At 42.3% G+C, this 22,199-nt stretch overlaps 1 protein-coding gene across 4 annotated transcripts in view; it reads right to left on the bottom strand.

The window, feature by feature from the left end:
- Positions 1-22,199, bottom strand: part of SLC24A1 (solute carrier family 24 member 1) — a 44,848-nt gene that overhangs the window by 21,241 nt on the left and 1,408 nt on the right. For 2 of the 4 annotated variants that reach the window (XM_069985719.1, XM_069985744.1), the window contains exons 1-6: positions 19,923-20,144; positions 18,464-18,576; positions 18,047-18,312; positions 13,926-15,116; positions 7,136-7,198; positions 4,000-4,108 (exon numbers count right to left, since the gene is read on the bottom strand). In XM_069985719.1, the coding sequence (XP_069841820.1) occupies positions 4,000-4,108; positions 7,136-7,198; positions 13,926-14,933 (1,180 nt within the window). In that variant the 5' untranslated portion in view covers positions 14,934-15,116; positions 18,047-18,312; positions 18,464-18,576; positions 19,923-20,144. Of the gene's footprint in view, positions 1-3,999; positions 4,109-7,135; positions 7,199-13,925; positions 15,117-18,046; positions 18,313-18,463; positions 18,577-19,922; positions 20,145-22,199 lie in introns of those variants that run through there. The other 2 variants (XM_069985727.1, XM_069985736.1) reach the window with 2 other exon arrangements.

Below are 22,199 nucleotides of genomic sequence, written 5' to 3'. Positions count from 1 at the left end.
CATGGTCAAGACAATCTCCTGCAGTTCAAACCGAGCATCAGTATGGGGTAGAAAGGTGATTTGAGGGCCTTTGAACGTGGCATGGTTGTTGGTGCCAGAAGGGCTGGTCTGAGTATTTCAGAAACTGCTGATCTACTGGGATTTTCACGCACAACCATCTCTAGGGTTTACAGAGAATGGTCCGAAACGAAAAAGCATCCAGTGAGCTGCAGTTCTGTGGGCGGAAATGCCTTGTTGATGCCAGAGGTCAGAGGAGAATGGGCAGACTGGTTCGAGCTGATAGAAAGGCAACAGTGACTCAAATAGCCAACCGTTACAACCAAGGTAGGCAGAAGAGCATCTCTGAATGCACAGTACCTCCAACTTTGAGGCAGATGGGCTACAGCAGCAGAAGACCACACCGGGTGCCACTCCTTTCAGCTAAGAACAGGAAACTGAGGCTACAATTTGCACAAGCTCATCGAATCTGGACAGTAGAAGATTGGAAAAACGTTGCCTGGTCTGATGAGTCTCGATTTCTGCTTGAACATGACAATGAGTTCACTGTACTCAAATGGCCTCCACAGTCACCAGATCTCAATCCAATAGAGCATCTTTGGGATGTGGTGGAACGGGAGATTGGCATCATGGATGTGCAGCCGACAAATCTGCGGCAACTGTGTGATGCCATCATGTCAATATGGACCAAAATCTCTGAGGAATGCTTCCAGCACCTTGTTGTATCTATGCCACAAAGAATTGAGGCAGTTCTGAAGGCAAAAGGGGGTCCAACCGTTACTAGCATGGTGTACCTAATAAAGTGGTCGGTGAGTGTATATATAAAGGGTTTAGTGCAATCTCCCTTTGGCAATGGATATCAGCTGTATATTACATGTATACTGTAGATTGTATTGGCCAAGATTGGAAATAACTCCAATTTTCTGCCTAGCTGTTTAGGTCCTTGGATCAGGATGGATCAATAAAGGAGGGGCAAAGGTAAGAAATAGCAAAGAGGTGTGTCATGCTGTGGTGCTTGAGCAGCATGGCTCTTTCTCCATGTTGTGTTGGAGCATAAGACTGTTAGAGGCGTTGTCTGGCATTTTTAACATATTTCTGCTGGTGCATATAACATGTTTACCTGTCCTTGCTCCCTCAGTGTACTCCTCTAGTGTCGCCAGTGTCCCCTGCTGACAGCAGAGCCTCCACTTCCGTGGGAAACATGTTTCGGGAGTGACAGCCCGCTTAGCCAATCACTGGCCCCAAGGCTGTCCCGTCTCAGTCTGTTATTGACTGAGCTGAGACAAGTTCGTCTCGGAAGTGAAGGCTCTGCAGTTAGCAGGGGACACATGGACAGGTAAGCATAGGATGTTTATTGCTGTATGTGCACCAGCAGCAATATGTTAAAAAATGCTTAAAGCGACTCTGTACCCACAATCTACCCACCCCAAACTCCTTGTACCTTTGGATAGCTGCTTTTAATCAAAGATCTGTCCTGGGGGCGGTTCGGCAGGTGATGCAGTTATTGTCCTTAAAAACAACTTTTAAACTTGCAGTGCTGTGTCAAACTGGTATGGCCTACAGTGTCTGTGCATTAGGCTGGCACACCCTCCCTGTCCCTCCTCCCCGCCCTCCTCATCATTAGGAATGCTCCAGGCAGGTATTCTCCTATTCATCAGCTGTGTGAACACTGCACATGGGCTGGATCGTTAAGGCACCTGTGCAGTGTTCACTGCAGAGGAATAGGAAAAATCCTGCCAGTGGCGTTCCTAATGGTGAGGAGGGTGGTGAGGAGGGTGGGGAGGAGGGACGGAGAGGCGGTGCAGAGTTAGGGCACAGACACTCTAGGCCACTGCACTTTGACACAGGGCTGCAAGTTTAAAAGTTGTTTTTAAGGACAATAACTGCATCCCTTGCCAAACGGACCCCAGGACAGATCTTGGATTAAAAGTAGCTATCTGAAGGTACAACCAGTTTGGGGGGGACATACTGTGGGTACAGAATTGCTTTAACGCCGGACTACCCCTTTAAAGCCTTTGTGCACGTTGTGCAGCTATCGGCCATTGCCATCTGTGCTCCCTGCATAAGCACTTTTTAAGGGTTAAAGTTACTCCAATTTAAAGATTATGTTTTGCAGGATCTAATAGAAGTGATATTTATTCATGGGCTTTATGGCCACTTGCAGTTTATAAAAATGTAGCATGCTCTGGTTTTTACATTTCTGTGGCTTTTATTTTCTATTGAAAAAAAACCCAAAACACCATATACATCGTATGGCATTTACTTTCATATATCAGCAATATTATTTAATATCTTCTTGGATTCTATTTTCTTTCTGCATCTATATGTATCACTGGTGACCATCTGTCTGCTTCTCACTTCCACTTCATAACCCGGCACACTAACATAATAACAATTTATCTACTTAGCTTCAATCTCTTTTAAACTATACTTGAATGCCAAGGAGATAATCCATTTACAGCAAGTAGGCCATTGCAGGACAGGAGCGCAACAGAGACACAGATCTGTTCAATACCAGACCACATCTATGAACCTGTACTCTCCCGGGCAATGAAAGAAGTCTTGAAATGCTTCTACTTTTCTAAAATGTCAGTATCAACAGCGCTTATGGGAACATGAGAACTGTATCTGAAATTTAAAGGGGTACTCTGGTGAAAAAAATAGTTTTCAAATCAACTGGTGTCAGAAAGTTATACAGATTTGTAAATTACTTCTATTTTAAAAAATCTCAAATCTCCCAGTACTTATCAGCTGCTGCATGTCCTACATGAAGTGGTGTATTTTTTTTTTTTTTATATGACAAGGTGTTTTCTGCTGCCACCTCTGTCTGTGACAGGAACTGTCCAGAGCAGGAGAGGTTTTCTATGGGGATTTGATACTGTTCTGGACAGTTTCTGTCGCAGACATAGGTGGCAGCAGAGAGCACTGTTAGATTGGAAAGGAAACACCACTTTCTGCGGGACATACAGCAGCTGATAAGTACTGGTAGATATGAGGTTCTTAAATAGGAGTAATTTAAAAATATGCATAACTTCCTGGTACCAGTTCATAAAAAATAAATTACCCTTTTACCCCTTTAAAGTTGAATTGTGAGCAAAAGCTATTGTGTGTATCTGTGCTGATATGATATTTGGGACATTGATACAGCACTAGGGCACTTTATTATTGTCATTTTGACTGCAGTATATTTATAGATAGCTTTTCCGCGCTGTCACTGTTGTATTCATGTGCAGCGCTTAAAGCGAATGTACCTGATGGGACATTTGCTTTAGCATAAAATTGTATTTAAACTATAATTTTCTTATCCCTTCAAAATCAAGGTTTCTTAGTTCCGTTACCTTTTTGACCTGAAAACAATACATAAAGTAGCCTTTCTCCACATGTAAAACAGCTGGATCTGTGCTGTTGTTTTTGGTCAATGTTTGTCAATGCTGGACCCCAGGGAAAACTGCACCATAAGACCATAAGACCATAAGACCCCCTATGCTGGTCTGGCAGTCTCCTAATTACCCCAGTAGACCCCCCATAGACTCATCACCCCTGTAGACAACAAGCCAAGAAATTATGTGTATATGTACAACAGGAAACTCACACATAGTGGGCCCAACTAGAAGAAAGCTCCCTAGATTTTTTCAGATAAAGTAACCAATCAGAAGATACACAGGATGAGATTAGGGTAAAGTAACTACAGAACAGCGGAACGGATCAGCGGGGGGGAGCCATACGCAAAGCAGATGGATGAAGTAGCTATATTTTCTGATAATTACGGTAGTAAAAATAACCTAGCACTGGTGAAATCACATTCACACATGACCAAATCTTACAATGACAGCAAGAAAAGTCCAAGATCAAGTTATGATTTAATTGGAATCTAGTAGAGAGCAGCATGCTCGAGTCATCTCTAGAATCTACTGAATAATATTCATAGTGGTGAATTAAAATAATCCACATAGTAGTACCATCAGATGTATATATTATAATAGTCATAGAGAGCTGTCTTACCTTCCCCCAGGGGGTCCAAGGTATGAATCATCAGCTGAAATATGGTACTGCGAATGGTGCTGTTATGCAGAGAGGCCGAACTCCCGCCTCTGGTAAGGAAAGGCTTCAGCTGAACAGAAGAGGGACAAATATTAATGCTTAGTTATATTCATTATTTATGAAATTATATATTTAACATTGGACAGAAAACCCCATTTAATATTGGACAGAAAACCCCTTTAATTCTTGTAATGTTCAGTTACTGGTTACATAAAATTAAACAATATATGAACACAATGATAATGGTCCAGAAACCAACAACAGATGCACAACCCCACTACCTATATTTCTAAAACATAATATTGGTGTTTGAGATATTCGTGACTTAAAGAGAGTGGCTTATGATAGATAGGGACTACTGGTCTGGCACTTAGGAGAACTGGTGAGGAGGGTTTCCATAGATGACAGCTAGTGAAGGTGTTGCCTGGCTCTAGAAGAGTTGATATGGAGAGTCCCCACATCTGGACACCTGCTTGATAAGTGGTTGGCACATGGAGGATGTGATGAGGAGGGCTCCCACTATTAGAGAACTGGGAATGACTGATCTTGTGAGATAGCAGTTAGAGAGCTGGACAATGAATGGCCTGGCACCTAGAAAAGCTGATAAGGAGGGCTCCCACAGTTGGAGAATAGCGAATGAGTGGTCTGGCCCCCAGAAGAGCTGATGAGGGGGACTCCCACAGTTGGGGAATAGGGAATGAGTGGTGTGGCACCTAGAAGAGCTGATGAGGAGGGCTCCCACAGTTGGAGAATAGTAAATGAGTGGTCTGGCACCTAGAACATCTGATGAGGTGGGATCATACAGTTGGAGAATAGGTCATTAGTGGTATGGCACCTAGAAGAGCTGATAAGGAGGGCTCCCACAGTTGGTGAATATGGAATGAGTGGTCTGGCATATAGAACATCTGATGAGGAGGGCTCCCACAGTTGGGGAATAGGGAATGAGTGGTTTGGCACCTATAACATCTGATAAGGAAGGGCTCCCACAGTTGGAGAATAGGGAATGAGTGGTATGGCACCTATAAGAGCTTATAGGAGGGCTCCCACAGTTGGGGAATAGGGAATGAGTGGTTTGGCACCTATAACATCTGATAAGGAAGGGCTCCCACAGTTGGAGAATAGGGAATGAGTGGTATGGCACCTATAAGAGCTTATAGGAGGGCTCCCACAGTTGGAGAATAAGGAATGAGTGGTCTGGCATATAGAACATCTGATGAGGGATCCCACAGTTGGGGAATAGGGAATGAGTGGTTTGGCACCTATAACATCTGATAAGGAAGGGCTCCCACAGTTGGAGAATAGGGAATGAGTGGTATGGCACCTATAAAAGCTTATAGGAGGGCTCCCACAGTTGGAGAACAGGGAATGAGTGGCCTGGCACCTAGAATTTCTGATAAGGAGGGATCCCACAGTTGGAGAATAGGACATGAGTGGTAAGGCATATAGGACATCTGATGAGGTGGACTCCCACAGTTGAGGAATAGGGAATGAGTTGTATGGCACCTAGAAGAGCTGATGAGGAGGGCTCCCACAGTTGGAGAATAGGGAATGAGTGGTATGGCACCTAGAACATCTGATAAGGAGGGCTCCCACAGTTGGAGAATAGGGAATGAGTGGTATGGCACCTATAAGAGCTTATAGGAGGACTCCCACAGTTGAGGAATAGGGAATGGGTGGTCTGGCTCCTAGAATATCTGATGAGGAGGGCTCCCACAGTTGTGGAATGGGGAATGAGTGGTATGGCACCTATAAAAGCTTACAGGAGGGCTCCCACAGTTGGAGAATAGGACATGAGTGATATGGCACCTAGAAGAGCTGATGAGGAGGGCTCCAACAGTTGGAGGATAAGGAATGAGTTGTATGGCACCTATAAGAGCTTATAGGAGGGCTCCTAAAGTTGATGAATAGGGAATGAGTGGTCTGGCACCTAGAACATCTGATGAGGGGGGCTCCCACAGTTGGAGAATAGTTAACAAGTGGTATGGTATCTAGAAAAGCTGATAAGGAGGGCTCCTACAGTTGGGGAAAAGGGACTGAGTGGTTTGGCACCTAGAACATCTGATGAGGAGGGCTCCCACAGTTGGAGAATAGGCAATGGCACCTAGAAGAGCAGATTAAGAAAGCTTCCACTTATGAATGTTGCCAAACCAAAACAGTTTGACAGGTCCGATCAACACTAGTAGTCAGACAAATAGAATAGTTGGTGACTAATGCCCCCATAGTTGAAAAGCTGGGAAATAAGTAATCTGGCGCTAAAGAAGAAGTGGTCTGGCACAAGGCAGAAGCTAGGTAAGCTTGAGAAAGATTGGACTTGTCATATTAAGGCTGGGTTCACACTATGTATATTTGAGGCTGTATTTGGTCCTCATGTCAGGTCCTCATAGCAACCAAAACCAGGAGTGGATTGAAAACACAGAAAGGATCTGTTCACACAATGTTGAAATTGAGTGGATGGCCGCCATATAACAGTAAATAACGGCCATTATTTCAATACCACAGCCGTTGTTTTAAAATAACAGCAAATATTTGCCATTAAATGATGGCCATCCACTCAATTACAACATTATGTGAACAGAGCCTTTCTGTGTTTTCAATCCACTCCTGGTTTTGGTTGCTATACAGCCTCACAAATACAGCCTCAAATATACATAGTGTGAACCCAGCCTAAAGGTGGAATGAGTCTTGGAGGAAAGCTGCTGCAAATGCCATAACCCTAACCAGAGATCTGATACTGTTGCACACCAGAGAATTTTAAAAGTTTAAAAGTTAAAACTATTATTTTTAATAATAAAGAAGTAATACTTTTAAATATCAGTAAAATACTGGTTTGTGGGGTCATACACTTTACTACATTTAGTTTTATATTTTATGATCACACACTTGTTTGCCAAAGGATAGCCAATGCCATATTCAAGAGAAAATCTAACTACTGATTTTCAGACAGCCATAAGACTTCTTTAACACATATAAAGCATGCTCACTATTGCTTTTTGCTTTCAATTTGCAAGAGTACAATATTATATCTTACACACAGGTAAGAAAGTAAATTGGATTAGTACATTTGAGCAGTCTGTATTAAACTCCTTGGATCACCTACCTTTAATCTGTTGTTGTCTTCTGGTGGCTTTGGCTCATCCCCTGCAACTGACCCATTGCCTTTCTGTACATAGACATGAAAAGTAACCATGTAACACCATCAGTCAGGACAAATATGCTCAACCATCAGCAACAACAGAGTTAACAGTACTGCTTTATGGCAGATATTTGGAATGAGAATTCAATTATTCTTATTGTGTTTGCTTCCTGGGTGTTGGTTATAATCTGATTGATATGAATGATCTGATTTGGGGCATAAGGGAATGACATTGATCTTCCCTCTGTATGAAATGTTCACAACAGCCTATTCATCTGGTACATTTCCCTCTCTTGGCATGGAATCCTATCATGAAGTGCTATAAACTCGTCCGCCAGGTAACTGCCAGAGGTAAATCATTTGATGAACAGGTTTATTTTAGAGATGAATTAAAAGGGCAAAGTGCTGAGGATTTGTATTCGTCTGCAGTGCATCAATCATTACTGGCTATATAACACTGTAAAATACAACTACTACATCTATTATGTGTTTAATGCAGCTCTCATGTTAAGCTCTTTGAATTTTAGGCATTTAGAAGTGATATAGCACAACTAAATATGATATCATATTCCAATCTTGTAGGATATATATTGTTACACCCAAAGTACATAATGCCATAATAGGATAGTATATTCATGCAGAATTATGGATAAAGCGGTCATATTTTGGCCCGCCAACTTCTGCAGATCTCCAGAACTGGGGAGTCCTCCTATCTGAAAATGGTTGTGGGTATACTGTGTAGACTACTCTTAAAGTCCTAGTCCTTCATGTTAATTCTACTTGCAGGTGATCCAAATGACCTCTGGTATTGTTAGAATAATATACTGCTTTTCCATATTATTTGAGTATAGCAAGGTTACTATTGCCATACTTCCATTTGCGATGCATTGAAGCAGAAAGCTGAATTACCATGCTATGCCATTACGCCCTCTAAGAAGAGAAAAAAACACAAAGCCAAATAGAAAAAACAGAATCAGAATAAAATAACATACAAAGTATGAACAGTAAGACAGTAACATTGACACAGTTGATAAGGTTAAAAAAAAGAGTCCTTTAACTCATTGAGCATAACCTATAACCCTAGTATGTTGATCCAGAAGAAGACAAGTGCAATTCTTCTGGATACTAGGGGAAGAATTCATTCCTGACTTGAAACCTGGCAATCAGAATAAATCCTACCTCCAGAAATCTAGTACTTATAGTTTGTTTTTGTTTTAGTTTTTTTCAAGGAAGGCACCCATGCCTTTCTTAAAGTAGTGAATAAATTAAATTAAATTTTACAGTAAAGAATCCCCTTCTGTTATGATGGTGAAACCTTTTTGCTCTAGACTAGAAAAGATTACTAGAAGGGTCTTTGTATTGGCCATTCATAAACAGTTTTACCCCACTTCACCCTACTTCACGTTAATGTACTAAGTTTAAAGGAGTATTTCCAGGTCACCCCCTCCATAAATAAATTATCTCCATAAAGTATGGCCAACTGCAGCTTTCCCTGGTGAGAAAAGCTCTTTGGCATTGGTTTCTGAAGCCAGACCTACAGTGATCTGCGGACAACCAGACAACCTTCTCCTGGCAACATACTCGTAGTAGTACTGCTGTATAAAGTCCTCCTATTGCTGCTTCTTGGTGTATCTACACTAGAAGACATTTATTGCCCACTTCCCCTCTGTCCCAAGGTGGTGGTATCCATGCTATTCTGAATTCTATACTAGATCGCAGGCGATCATCAGACCAGTGCTAATGTCTGTACTCCCCCTCTGACCCTATCATTTATAGACCTAGCAACAGCATCTCTTAACGTATTGGAGATGGTCACCAAGATTAAATATAGTCCCTTGGGAATATATGACCACTCTGCTAAACTGGTAACTCCTAAAGTCAATACAGTACCAAATCAGGAGCTTTGGAGCCTTCAACCACTTTGGCTGCAATCTTTGCCAGATAAATATAAACCTACCCATTCTGTTAGGCTGATGATGCCAGAATAGGCTGACATGCCTATAAAGCCATGGTCAGAAGAGCATTTAGTAATGGGGTTGTGGCACAGAAAAGGGTTTTTTTTCATCAAAGAGACACACTTGCTGTGCGGTTATACCTTACTAGTCTATCTGATCTCAAATGGTCACCATTGTTTCAACAAACTTAGCATCAATCATCAGTACAGGCAAATATAAGCTTTGTTATGCATCTTTCTCCTCTATCAAGCACCCCACCCCCAAGAAAAACAAGCCCAAAATAATATATTCACACAGAACATAACGGCTCAATTTTGTTCTGTGTTTACAAGACAGCCTAGCCATTTACTGATATAGACTGCAAAATACTATATAAGTCTATGGAGAGGGGAGGGGTGAAGTGAGATGGGGGTGAGTTTTGAGAGCAGAGTCAGAGAGGGAAACATAGAGACTGCAAGGATACTACGCAAGCTAACTCTAAGTTATGGAGATCGCCCTATGGCTTGAGGTGTGCTTGTTATTTCTGGATAATTATCAGGATAAGACATTCTGTGTGTACCTGCAAAGTAACACTATATATGTGGACATTCTATAGATTGTATATGGCATTTTTTCATTAGATTTCTGCTCTGCTGGTTTCGTAATTTTCAGTTGTCCCTAATGTAGTAGGCGAAATCTAGCCTCTATAAAGGCTTCTATACACTGTTCTTTTATGTCTTTACAGTACACCCCTCATTCACACATGTCTGCAATCTGCTAAAAAATTGTGTGTAGTGCATCCGTAATCTGTATTTTATGTGGATCTGGGAAAAATTTTAAAGTGATAGTTAAATTAGGTTGATCCGTATTTTTTGTGAACGTTCCGGACATACACAAAAATTACGGATGCTCCAATAGATTTTGAGAATATGTGCCACAATTATGGCCCGCACTAAGATATGTCCTATTTTTTTGTGACACGGATTGTGGATCTGTAAAACCACGGACAGTGTAAATGGCCCCGTTGAAATCAATGTGTTCTAAATTTGTCCATAATTGCATAGCTGCAATTACGGATAAATTTATGCAACATATCAACCGGCCTTAGATGTAGCAGAAGCAAAGGGGACATTATAGAGTAGTTTTAAGCAGATTTAGTTGTGAATTAAAGAGGATGTACCATCAGGTACATCGTCTTTAATTTGACCCACCGATAGAACGGCGCCGTCACGGGGAAGCCGATGCTGCGGTCCGTTTTTTGTTCCGCGGCCCGGTTCCCCTTTACGGCGCTGTTCTATGCCTGCCCCCGGTGGGAGGGAATTCCCTCCCCTCTAAGGGTACTATTACACGGAACGATAATCGGCCGAATCGGCCCGATTATCGCTCCATGTAATAAATACAACGATCAGGCATTGACAACGATTATCGGCTAATCGTTGATATAGGTTCTGACCTATTTTCGTTGGGCGCTGACCACGCACCGCTACGTGTAATAGTGGTGCGCGGCCGGCGACTGACGATATACATTACCTATCCACGTTCCAGGGCTGCTCCTGCGGTCTTCTCCCCGGGTCCCGCTCGCCCTAGCTTCAGAGTGGCCTGTCAGCTGACAGGCCGCCCAGCCAATCACGGGCCGCGGCGGTCCAGGTCTGTGATTGGCTGTTCGGCCTGTCAGCTGAGAAGCCACTCTGAAGCTATGGTGAGCGGGACCCGGAGAGAAGACCGCAGGAGCAGCCCTGGAACGTGGATAGGTAATGTATATAGTTTAAACGATAACGGTAATGATGTCCTTGCAGCCCTTGTTAAACGATTATCGGGCCATGTTATAGGCCCAGTAATCGCTGCTCGTTTACAGGTATTATCAGGCCCCCATCGGCCCATGTAATACCACCCTAAGACGCGTCTCCATTGATTCTAATGGAGCCGCGTCATAGCGGGGAGGGAATTTCCTCCGGCCGGGGCAGGCCGGCCGGCCTCCAGTGCTTGGGCGCCGGCCCGGTACACATGCATAGAACGGCACCGTTCTATCGGTGGGTCAAATTAAAGAGGATGTACCTGATGGTACATCCTCTTTAGATTTTACCTGTTGTGAATTAAAGTTTATCAGGGAACAGAGGAAAGAAACTTGCTAAGAGGAGGAAAAAATATCTTTATTTGAGAAGATATATTTCAAAGTTTCTTATATTATATATTGATTTATGCTAAGTTTTTTCTCTCCTTAATTTGCCCAGTAAGGCCCTAAATATTAAAGTAGTATTCTGAAAAAAATTTAGCTAAAAGGGGGCATGAAATAACCAAATATTGATTGAACCCCTATATCTCTAGCGCTGTCACTCCTGATCTCCCTGCTAATCTTTGTTTATTTGGCTGCAGCTATATATACCAATGTTTATCAACATATACCAATGTAATGGCTGCAGCAAGTCACTGGTCAAAATGGTCTTATGCCATACACAGCTGAGGCCAGTGACTGGCTGCAGGGATCACATGGGCATACAGGCATGTCAAGGCCGCAGCCAAGTTAACAACATCTGTTATATTAATCAGGAGAGAAGTACTTATTTTATAATTTCATAACATTTTTCAGAACATAGAAAACTCTTATCCTGTTTGGGTGAAATCTAGAAGCTGACTCCCGAGCAAGGTCAGGTATGGGAAGGAGAGTGAAGAGACGTTACAGCCCTCAGCAGCTCAGGGGCTTATGAGCGCCTCTTTGACTCTTAACAACACATGGAACAAATTATCTCCATCCGCCCCTTATAAGACTTACAAAATAAAAGTTAAGTATTAATATATTTTTTCATTGGTCTTCATAGACCATTGGTTCCATGTATTGTTTTGTAGTCTGGCATGAGTCATGAAGATTATGAGGCAGATTTTTCTTCTTGAAACCCCTTTGACTCTTTGCACTGGAGAATAAAAGCAATTTTCTATATTCTGGAAGCACAGACAAATATATAAAAGGCACCAGGCATCTCCTTGTCCTAACAGCTATCTAACAGTTTTGGAACCTGAATTGCCACTGAAAGATTCCCTTTAAAGTGATACTGTCACCCTTACTCTATGTGCGGTTCTCCACACCATCCACAAGCTTAGATGCTGCACATTTGAAATATACCTGTATAACACTTGTCTGTGTCTTATAGACAAAAGAGTCCGGCACTACCTATATATCCAACACTTGCACTGTGGCTACTAATCAACTAGATGGTATAACAAATTCCAAAATACTTCCGGGTGGTGCTCTATGTAAAATGAAGATAGTCCATTGAAATCACATTCTGCAAAGGATGAAAGAAATGGCACTCACCCCTCTTGAAGTCTTCTTATAGATACTTTATTTTATATAGCAAAAAACACGTCAGACAGACAAAACGAGAGGACACCATCAGCGTAGCAGCTACAGCTGTTTCATGCTTATACGGCACTTCATCACGGCTGCGTATGAAGTGCTGTATAGGCATGAAACAGCTGTAGCTGCTACACTGATGGTGTCCTCTCGTTTGGTCTGTCTTCTGTGTTATTTGCTATATGAAATAAAGTATCTATAAGAAGACTTCAACAGGGGTGAGTGCCATGTCTTTCATCCTTTGCAGAATGTGACTTGTCTGTGTCTTCTTTCTGCTCTAAAATCACTTTATTTCATCAGTGGACAGTGTCACCTAGGCGGAGCTTCACAGCAATTGGGCCTGGCCTAGAGATGGGGCCTAACTGCCGTGAAGCCCCACCTAGTCAACATTTTTAACCGATTAAATGAAATGAGAGTAAGAGGGGATAAAGTATCACTTTAAGGCTATGTTCACACTACGTATATTTCCGGCCATAGTGCGAACCGCAAATATACGCCCGTAGTTTTGAGGTTGATGCGTACGCTTGGAAGTATACGATTTCCGGCCGCACAATCAACTACGTATGAGCCTACGGCCGGATCGTATACAGCGCTGTGAAAAATGAACAAGACCATTGTTTGCGGCCGGAACTGTTCCAACTCACGGCCGTGGATTTCCATGCGGTCCCGTACGGAGTACTTATTTCAGCCAAATTGAACTTGATTTTTCGATTAAAAATGTTCTGTGTGGTTTATTGGGCTGGGCGAAGATTTCCAAGTAAATGACCTGTTTCAGACCGCTTTGAAACAAGCTAGGGAAGCATAACTGTACTACGGGTGTATGTTCGCGGTTCGTCGCATGTTCGCAATCTGGCCGCATGTCTATTTTTCCCACGGCCGTAGTTTCAGCCGCACATGTCCGGCCGCGTACGAACTACGGCCGGACATATACGTAGTGTGAACATAGCCTAAAAAAATCATACTTGTAGCTGCTATTAACACAGTATTCAGTTCCCACTACTACTACTTTCTGGTCTCTGTCTTGACATAAGAAAGTGCCCACTCAGCCAATCACTGGGCACAGTGGAGACCCGCCTCAGCCACTGACTGACCGAGTTGTAGACAGAGACCAGGAAGTAATGAGCATTAGGGACTGTTAGTGGTGGGGGATGGGGTGGGTAAGTATTACTTTTTTTTATCCCAGCTTAAATAGTTTACAGATAGGATTAAAATGCTTGTCCCCCCTATTAAGTACTCTATAAATGTGCTAAATATAATGTGAGAAGTATAATGAATGTGCCTTTGTCACACAATTACCTTTGGCAATTGTTAAACTCAATGTGTTGCATTTATATACCATGTATTCAGTTTTACCACAAATTGTCATAGCTTATACATGTTATAAAGTCTTAGTATTCAATAACAATATCAGTAATACTAGATGATATCAGGGAACATGGTTGGTTATAAATCATCAATAATATATACATACCTTAGATGTATCCTCCAGTGCCATCACCTTCACTAGCCTCTTTCTTTTGGATAGATGTGTCTTAACCAATCTTTCAAATGTAACATTAAATTTCATGAAGCAGACATAAAGCCCATAGGCACAGAGAAGTAGCATACTCTCCCACCACAATATAAAATTATCAAGGAAAAAGATGATCAGCATAATCAAATCAAGAATATAAAAGGAGACATCTCTGAAGAGAGGCCACCATGTAAGGTTGAGGATCTCCCTGGAGAAGAGGGCACAAGTACCAATCACAAACAAGATGTTAAAGACAGCCGAGCCTACAATAGTTCCAATGCCAACATTACTGTGAGAAATGAACACGCCAATCAGGGAGGTGAAAAGTTCTGGTGCCGATCCACCCGCTGCCATAAATGTGGCACCTGCTACATCTTCAGAAATTTGAAGTTTTTCTGTGATCACCCCCAAAGCTGGAACAAAAAACTCATCGCAGACAATGGCCAAGGCCACAAAAACATACATCATGCCAAAGATATGAAGGGCTACCCAACCCTGCCTGCGCTGTTCTATGTTGAATAGGTCCTCTGGATATTCTCCTTTGGCATGAGGCAAAGGGGGTTTGGTGGGTTTGCTGGTGGTGGTTGGAACAGTGGCTGAAGTTTTTGGTCTAATGATAGGTGTTATAGGATCTGGGTCCACAAAAATACAGTGTCGGGTTTTGGTCCTTTCAGTTACATTTTCTGTGTGGGCAACTGAGGTAGAAGTGGTGGTGGTAGTGGTGGTGGTAGAAGTGGTGGTGGTGGTGCGGGATGTCAGATTGAATAGTTCCCTAAAAGATTCTTTTACAGTCATCTCACTTTTTGTATCCGTCGGAAAGCTAGGTTCTTCCAGGTTAGTCTCTGTCCAAGGTTCTGAATCCATCTGTTGATCAACTGATAGTTGGTACAGGGAGCAAAGGAACATCACACAGACTATAAATAAGATACGGTTCAGCTGAAGCCTCTTTCTCCTCTGTAGATGCATAGTGATAAGATAAGATGGATAAAACACCACGGACCAGAAAACACTTTTATCTTTGTCCCAGTCAATAATTTATATCCTAGGGAGATATTTCTGATTTGGTCCTACGCTTGTTTTCCATCTTTAGGTTGCTTGCATGTAGTTTCAGCTAAATTTGAAGGTTTCTCAAATGCATCACACAGAACCCTATAAACACAGGAGAACATTCATGTTATTAATATTATTAAAGCCTAAAGAATATGTGCGACTCTGCAGAGAGGACCACATGGAAATGACTGCATGAAAAACACTCATGTGTTCTGGTAATGACATTAGTATACTTACAAATCCACTTTTGTCCCGAAAGTTAAAGCAATAGCTAGTTTATTTTTGTTTTATTTATAATAAATTCTTATAATAATGCATTAACAATATAAAGTAAAGCAATTTTTCATACTGTTTTTATTTAAAACATATTTATCTATTCTGGTGGACATTTATAAAGACTGGCATATGAATGCGCCAGTCTTAGATAAAGCCCGCCCTCTTTTCCCTGGTCGGATTTACTAAGAGGTCCTTTTTTTTTTTGGTACAGCCAGCTGGCCCTCCGCTCAGTGTACACCTGCTCTGAGAGTGGTGTAGATTTTTGCCTGGATTATGCCTGCTCCTTGCTTTGTGGCATCCCCTCTGCCCGCCCATGAGGCGAGCGGGGGAGACGGCAGGCGTGCGCCACAGAAAAGGAGTGAATCTGCCTCTTTCTCGGCCAGAGGCGCATGATGATAAAACCCCCTTTTGTGTCTACAGCTTCTATGCAGAACTATGTGGCTCTTTATTTACAGGCTACAAACAAGCCAGCCTAGGGCTAGTCCAACAGGCTTAATTTGTAGCCCAGATGAAGTTCTTAACGAATCCTGTGTGCAAACTAATACAGAAGACAGAGCACCTATCAAAAAACAAGCCAAACCTCTAAAGTAATAAACTCAAAATGTTACTTTATTAATTAAAATGTCCAGAACAATGAGAAAAACAATAGTAGAAAAGTAGATGGGCCACCTGGGACATAAGGATGAGACGTTAGTATGGTAAACAGTGACTCACTAATATGTATAGGTCATCCATAGATACGTATGTACTAAAGTGATATAGTGCATAGCTACAGTATATATATCAAGTGCAAAATTGCTAAAATGCTAAAATAGTATAACACTGAGCATATAGTCCATGGCCCCCGCCCTGATCTACATTTGTTCTTTGCCTTTGTTGAGGTGTATATTTCTCTTAAAACTAAGCCTACACTGCCAATATTCCATTTATAAGGCATGTTTGTATTGAAAGAAATCAATAAAGCCAATGGATGGTGAGGCCTGAAGAACGGGCCAACGTGGGCCAGATTCATGTTTGAAAAAGATATAAGAAAAGAATAAAAGTATGCTTACCACCCTTTTTTCAAATTTATTTCCTGTCCTAGTTAAATTAACGAGAAAAGCTACTAAGCATGCTCAGTAACCTTTAAAAAGGTAATTCCACAAGGAGGGATTCTGGGTTGTGGTCTACAGCTACTGTGCGTGTGATGATATCCCCTCCCCTTGGTGACGTGTCCCTGCTTTATTCTAATGAAGATGTGCCACCGAGGGGAGGGGTTATCATCACACCGGGGGGCACCAGGCCTGCCCCCCAGTGCTCAGAGCTGGTCCAGTGCTCAAGCATTAAACGGCACAGAGTGCGGGAAATCAGCAGCGTTTTGAAAAACGGAGTAGGCCACCCAGATCCTGCACAGGCGGCGAGCAGATACTGCAAAAAAATGTCAGTACCTGTGATGATACATTCGCTTTAAAGAAAACCTGTCCCTCATGGGCAGCCCCGCCGCCCCAGACAGGGCCCTGAATACATACTGGCTCCTGCGTACCCTGCTCCCGCTACAAAGATCTTGTCGCCGACCCATCTACCTGCTCAATATGCAAATGAGTGGAGATGAGTCCTATGGCCATAGGAAATCACTGGAGCAGGCACCAAGAGTGGGACACCCAGGAGCCAGTATGTATGCAGGGCCCTGTCCAGGGGTGGGGTGGGTTCAGAGGGACTCCCCGGGGTGACAGGTTCCCTTTAATTGCAACCCATACCTGAACTGAAAGAGTGGTGCTGTCTCTGGAAAAAAAGTGGTCATGTTGTTCTAAAGCTGGATAAACTCTTTAAGCTGTGTATCCCTCCCTACCTCATATGACTGAATGGCTCCTTTACATAAAATGCACCGGGGAAGCTGTCATGTGATGGGTGGAACATGCTATGTATATACTCCTTTCTGGCCTCCCCCTCCATTCACTAACTTGCCTAATTTTGCTGAAACACCTAACAGGCAGATACACCTTCTGATTTAGATTGTCTTTGGCTACTATTTTCAGAGGTGTAAAAGTCAAAATGTGAGCAATAAAATTTAAAATCACATTAGCTGTTATATCTCTAGAGTTCCAACCTTAGATCTTCACGATTCCACAGGTCAGAGATTCAATGCAGTTACAAGATCTCATGTCTACTTGGTGTTCTATGGGGAAGGAGGGCATAGGTTGGGGAAGGAGGGGATAGGTTGGGGGAGGGGTAGGAGGGGGAGGAAGGGATTGTCTTATTGTAAAATTGAAAAATGTTCAATAAAAATTATCTGATTTAAAACAAAAAAATATCTCATGTCTATTTTTCTTACTGACCCATATATAGCTAACACACACAGTTTTACTATGAACACAAACTTTTGTTAATCTCAATTGCTGCTAAACATATAACAATGCAATCTAGATCCATCAGACATTAAAGGTGGTAAAACAATATAGCTTACAGAAAATAGTTTTAAAAAATCCTAAAAGGAATTATTAAAAAAACAACAACTCTTGTTGTAAAATTGTCATCATGTAGCAGTGTGCATTACAAATCTATATAGCAAATGATAATACATAATAGGTGGGACCTTTAGATGACTGCTTGACGGTATAAGAATCATAAAAAACTTAATGGATAGACCATATGTTATAATAAACCCATGACAAACATCTACATAAGGACCTGCCACTTACACACTGTATATTTGTCCTGTCTAGTATACAGAATGTGTCTAGTGTTAACATCTATTATTAACATCTGGAACCTACCTGAAGACTGCAGCCAGCAAGTAGGTTGGGGGAAGCATTCGCCCCCTTAGTCTTCAGGGCACATGATGCCAAGTGAGGAAAGGTGTATTAGGGGCAAGGCAACATAAGTGTCTCCATCACCAGCAAATCTGCACCAGCTCAAGTCTGCCGAGGGTCAGGTATGAAGGACATACTGCAAGAGCAGTGTCCAATCCACACTAATACCTGCAGCATTAAGGAGATTATACAGCAACACTGTACTTTCCTCGCTCCCAGGAGAGAAGCTGCTGCATGTGGGAGGAAGGAAGAGGAATTATTTGTTTAGTAAAATGATTTGTGAGATAACTTTGGAGACATGTTATATGTAAATCATATACAGGTAGACGCATTGTCCTAGCCGCATCTTACGTCCCCAGTGATAAAATCTGAAAGTTTCACCTTAGTATCAGAGTTGCATGTGCAGATTGTGTTTTCCATTGGCTTCACTCAAACTGCATTCAGAGGGATCACCCAGACTGTCATGGATTTCTTCTGTGACTGGTCATATATCACTGCTTGCAATAATATAGTAAACTAGCTAAGGGTACAAACACACACATACCGTATATGCAGCAGATACGCAGCAGATTTGATGGTGAAGACTTGATGCTGTGTTCAGTTATTTAAATCTAATCTGCTGCGTATCTGCTGCGTATCGCAGCAGTAAATACGCTGCGTATACAGTGTGTGTGTTTCTACCCTAATGCTTTAACTAGTTTGGTGCTGACAAACCAATAGTATTGTCTAGGGCAGTGCTTCTCAATTCCAGTCCTCAGGCCTCACCAACAGGTCATGTTTGGAGGATTTTCCATACAAAGGACACCTGTGATAATACCTGATGAGTATAATTATATCACCTGTGAAATACTAAGTAAATCCTCAAAACATGACCTGTTGGTGAGGCCAGAGGACTGGAATTGAGAACCACTGGTCTAGGAAATCCTCTAGTTTTCACTCTTAAAATCATTACTATCTGTTATAAAAAAAAGTTTTGATAGGTCAGAGTCGGCTGATCGTGTGTCTCTGCATGAATCAAAATACAGCTAGCAATAGCGACTACTGTCTGCTGGCTGTCACTCCATGCAAGAGAAGTGTCACACAGTAAGGGCCCTATTGCACCAACATCCAAATCCATTCCTGGCTTTGTCAGATAATCTTTTGGTGTAATAGTGCCCTAAGATGAGGAGTACCCAGGTGAGCACTTCTCCTCACTGCTGTTCTATCAACTGGTGGCGGTCTCAGCATCCATACCCTGACCGATCAAAATGCTTGGCAAGTCAAAAGGTTTCTTTTAAATAAATGTAAAACTTTCTTGTCTTTATTTACTGGGGAGAAAATACATGTTGTCTCTGGAAGAAAGTAGCCATGTTTTTCTAACACTGGATAACCCCTTTAAGGTTTGTCCAAACCTGAACTCTCTGCATTTGAATACCAAAGAAGTCAGATGCAGCCCTAGGGAGTCCTGGAAAACCGATACAGCATTAGACCTGTATCCAACTTCTTCTGCCACAGGTAATGAAATGCAGAGAGAGTTCAGGTTTGGACTAACCTTAACATATTCAAAGTTCACTCAATGGCTGGTGGCCGCACGATCACAGCAGCCCGCCATTGAGGGTGAGGGCCTGGCTGCTGATAGCAGCCGGTCCTCATCCGCTATGAATCGAGCTCAGCTCCTGAACTCACTTTATAGCCCGGTACCCCGGCGGGGCGTACATTTACGTTCTCTTGCGCCAAGGCCTAGGCTGCGGAGGCGTAAATGTACGCCCGATGTCCTTAAGAAGTTAATAATCTAACAGTTAGAAAATGTGGTGCAAAAGCTTTTATGCACCATAAAGGCCGTATTACATGGAACAATTACCTGACAAATCAGGCAGATATCGCCTTGTGTAATGGAGCCAGCGAACAGCCACTCGCTCATTTCTCACTTTAAATCTGTAAAAATAAATATCTTCTGTGGACCATATATCTCTCTGTGATAGAAAATTTGCTCTTAAAGTGTAACTGTCATGTTTCTTTGTTTTTTTTTAATTGCAGAAATGAATAGTACAAGCGATTTTAAGAAACTTTGTAATGGGTTTTATTAGGCAAAAAAGACTCTTTCTGTGCTCAAAAGGCCGGTTCTGTTGAGTCCATTATAACCTATGGGGGGGGGAGGGGTCGAGGCAGAGGAGGGAGCAGGGAGAGGAGACACACATACCAGCTGTTTACTCACTGTCTGGGTAAATGAAAGGCTGGATTCACAGGTCAGAAAGGTCAGTGCTTATCTAGCAGCTTGGGGAGATAAGATTGCAGGATGCAAACTGTGTTTTCAGTACTTTGTGCGCAACTCCCTCCGCTCGACCCCTTCCCTCTCTATAGGATAGAACGGACAGAGAAATCCTGCTTCATCTGACAGTTACACTTTCAGGCTGGGTTCACACTTCGTATATTTCAGTCAGTATTGTGGTCCTCATATTGCAACCAAAACCAGGAGTGAAAAAAAAAAAAATCACAGAAATACGTCTGCAAATGATCGCTGACATATATACTAAACCTCACTAATAGCAAAAAAATCACAGAAGGGGTATATAGTATTATCTAAAACTTGACTTTTAATAAATATCTTATAAAAAACATAGCCCCACAAAACAAACAAAAGAAAAAAGGAGCCCGCTATCAAATGGTATCCTCCTCACAAAGTAAGGCAAACAAGTGATACAATAATATAAGGTAAGAGTATTGCAAACTTTCTTACCTATTAGATGAATAGGATGTAGTATCACTCCAGATGTTTTTAACAGGGAGAGGACAAATGGTTAGTGACAAACAAAAAACATATGGAGACAGTTGGGCACAATACTTAACCCTATCAATCCCTCATAGGTAAATGTAGAATCTAAAGCCTACTCCCACAGGGTCTATGGAGCACTCGCCCTAAAAAGAGCGACCCCTACCCCGATCTACCCCTTGGTCGGTCCCTATTAGTCCCTTAAAGAAAAAAATCTAATGCCCCTAGGGTCTCCAACGCGTTTCCTCCAACCTCTGGATTCATCAGGGAGAAATATCTATAGGCAATACAACAGGACTATAACCAAAAACATTAACATACATAAATAGAAAATTATACCCGGGCTAGTGAGCCTCTAAATAAAGGGGTATCTACTGATTCAGACAGTGGTCTGCATATCAGATATGTGCCGGCTCTCACCACTCTCACTGGCGGAGTTCCGGGAGGTACAGCAGTGGCTCTTCCTCAGGCTGCGTTCACACTACGTATATTTCAGTCAGTATTGTGGTCCTCATATTGCAACCAAAATCAGGAGTGGATTGAATACACAGAAAGGCTCTGTTCACACAATGTTGAAATTGAGTGGATGGCCGCCATTTAATGGCAAATATTTGCTGTTATTTTAAAACAACGGCTGTTATATTGAAATAATGGCAGTTATTTACTGTTATATGGCGGCCATCCACTCAATTTCAACATTGTGTGAACAGAGCCTTTCTGTGTATTCAATCCACTCCTGATTTTGGTTGCAATATGAGGACCACAATACTGACTGAAATATACGTAGTGTGAACCCAGCCTAAGGCTACTGTCTTACAACAGTGGCCACAATTTATCCTTTAAAAATAGAGGAATTACTGTTATTACTGTTATTTATGTTTTAAAGCGTAACTGTCATTTCAGGGTCATTTTTCTGAGAACAATAAATATCTATAGTACAAGCAATTTTAAGAAACTCTGCAATAGGTTTTATTTACCAAAAGAGTTTCCTTCTGGACACAAAAAGCTGTTTTCCTAGCTCCCCCTTCACTTCAGAAGAAGCAGGATTTCTGTGTCCATTGTGTGGCTATGGAGAGGGGAGGGGCTGAGAGAAGTGAGCAAGCACAGAGCAGTCCTGCACAGCACAACACCCTGCAATCTTCTCACAGCAAGTTTCTAGATGAGCGCTGACCTTTCTGACCCCTGAATCCAGCGTTTTAGGTGCCCAGAGAGTCTACAAACAGCTGACCTTCATGTCTCCTCTTCCTGCTCACTCATCTCCCTCGGCCCCCTCCCCCCTCCATAGGATATAATCGACACAGCAGAACCCGTCTTCACTGGCTTCTCTGTAATGAAGACGGGTTTGCCTGATAATGCACAGATAAGAAG

Source organism: Dendropsophus ebraccatus, chromosome 1, assembly GCF_027789765.1.
Source record: "Dendropsophus ebraccatus isolate aDenEbr1 chromosome 1, aDenEbr1.pat, whole genome shotgun sequence".
NCBI classification, from domain to species: domain Eukaryota; kingdom Metazoa; phylum Chordata; class Amphibia; order Anura; family Hylidae; genus Dendropsophus; species Dendropsophus ebraccatus.
Note: the sequence above shows the minus strand (reverse complement) of the source record. Positions and strands in the feature narration are given on the sequence as shown.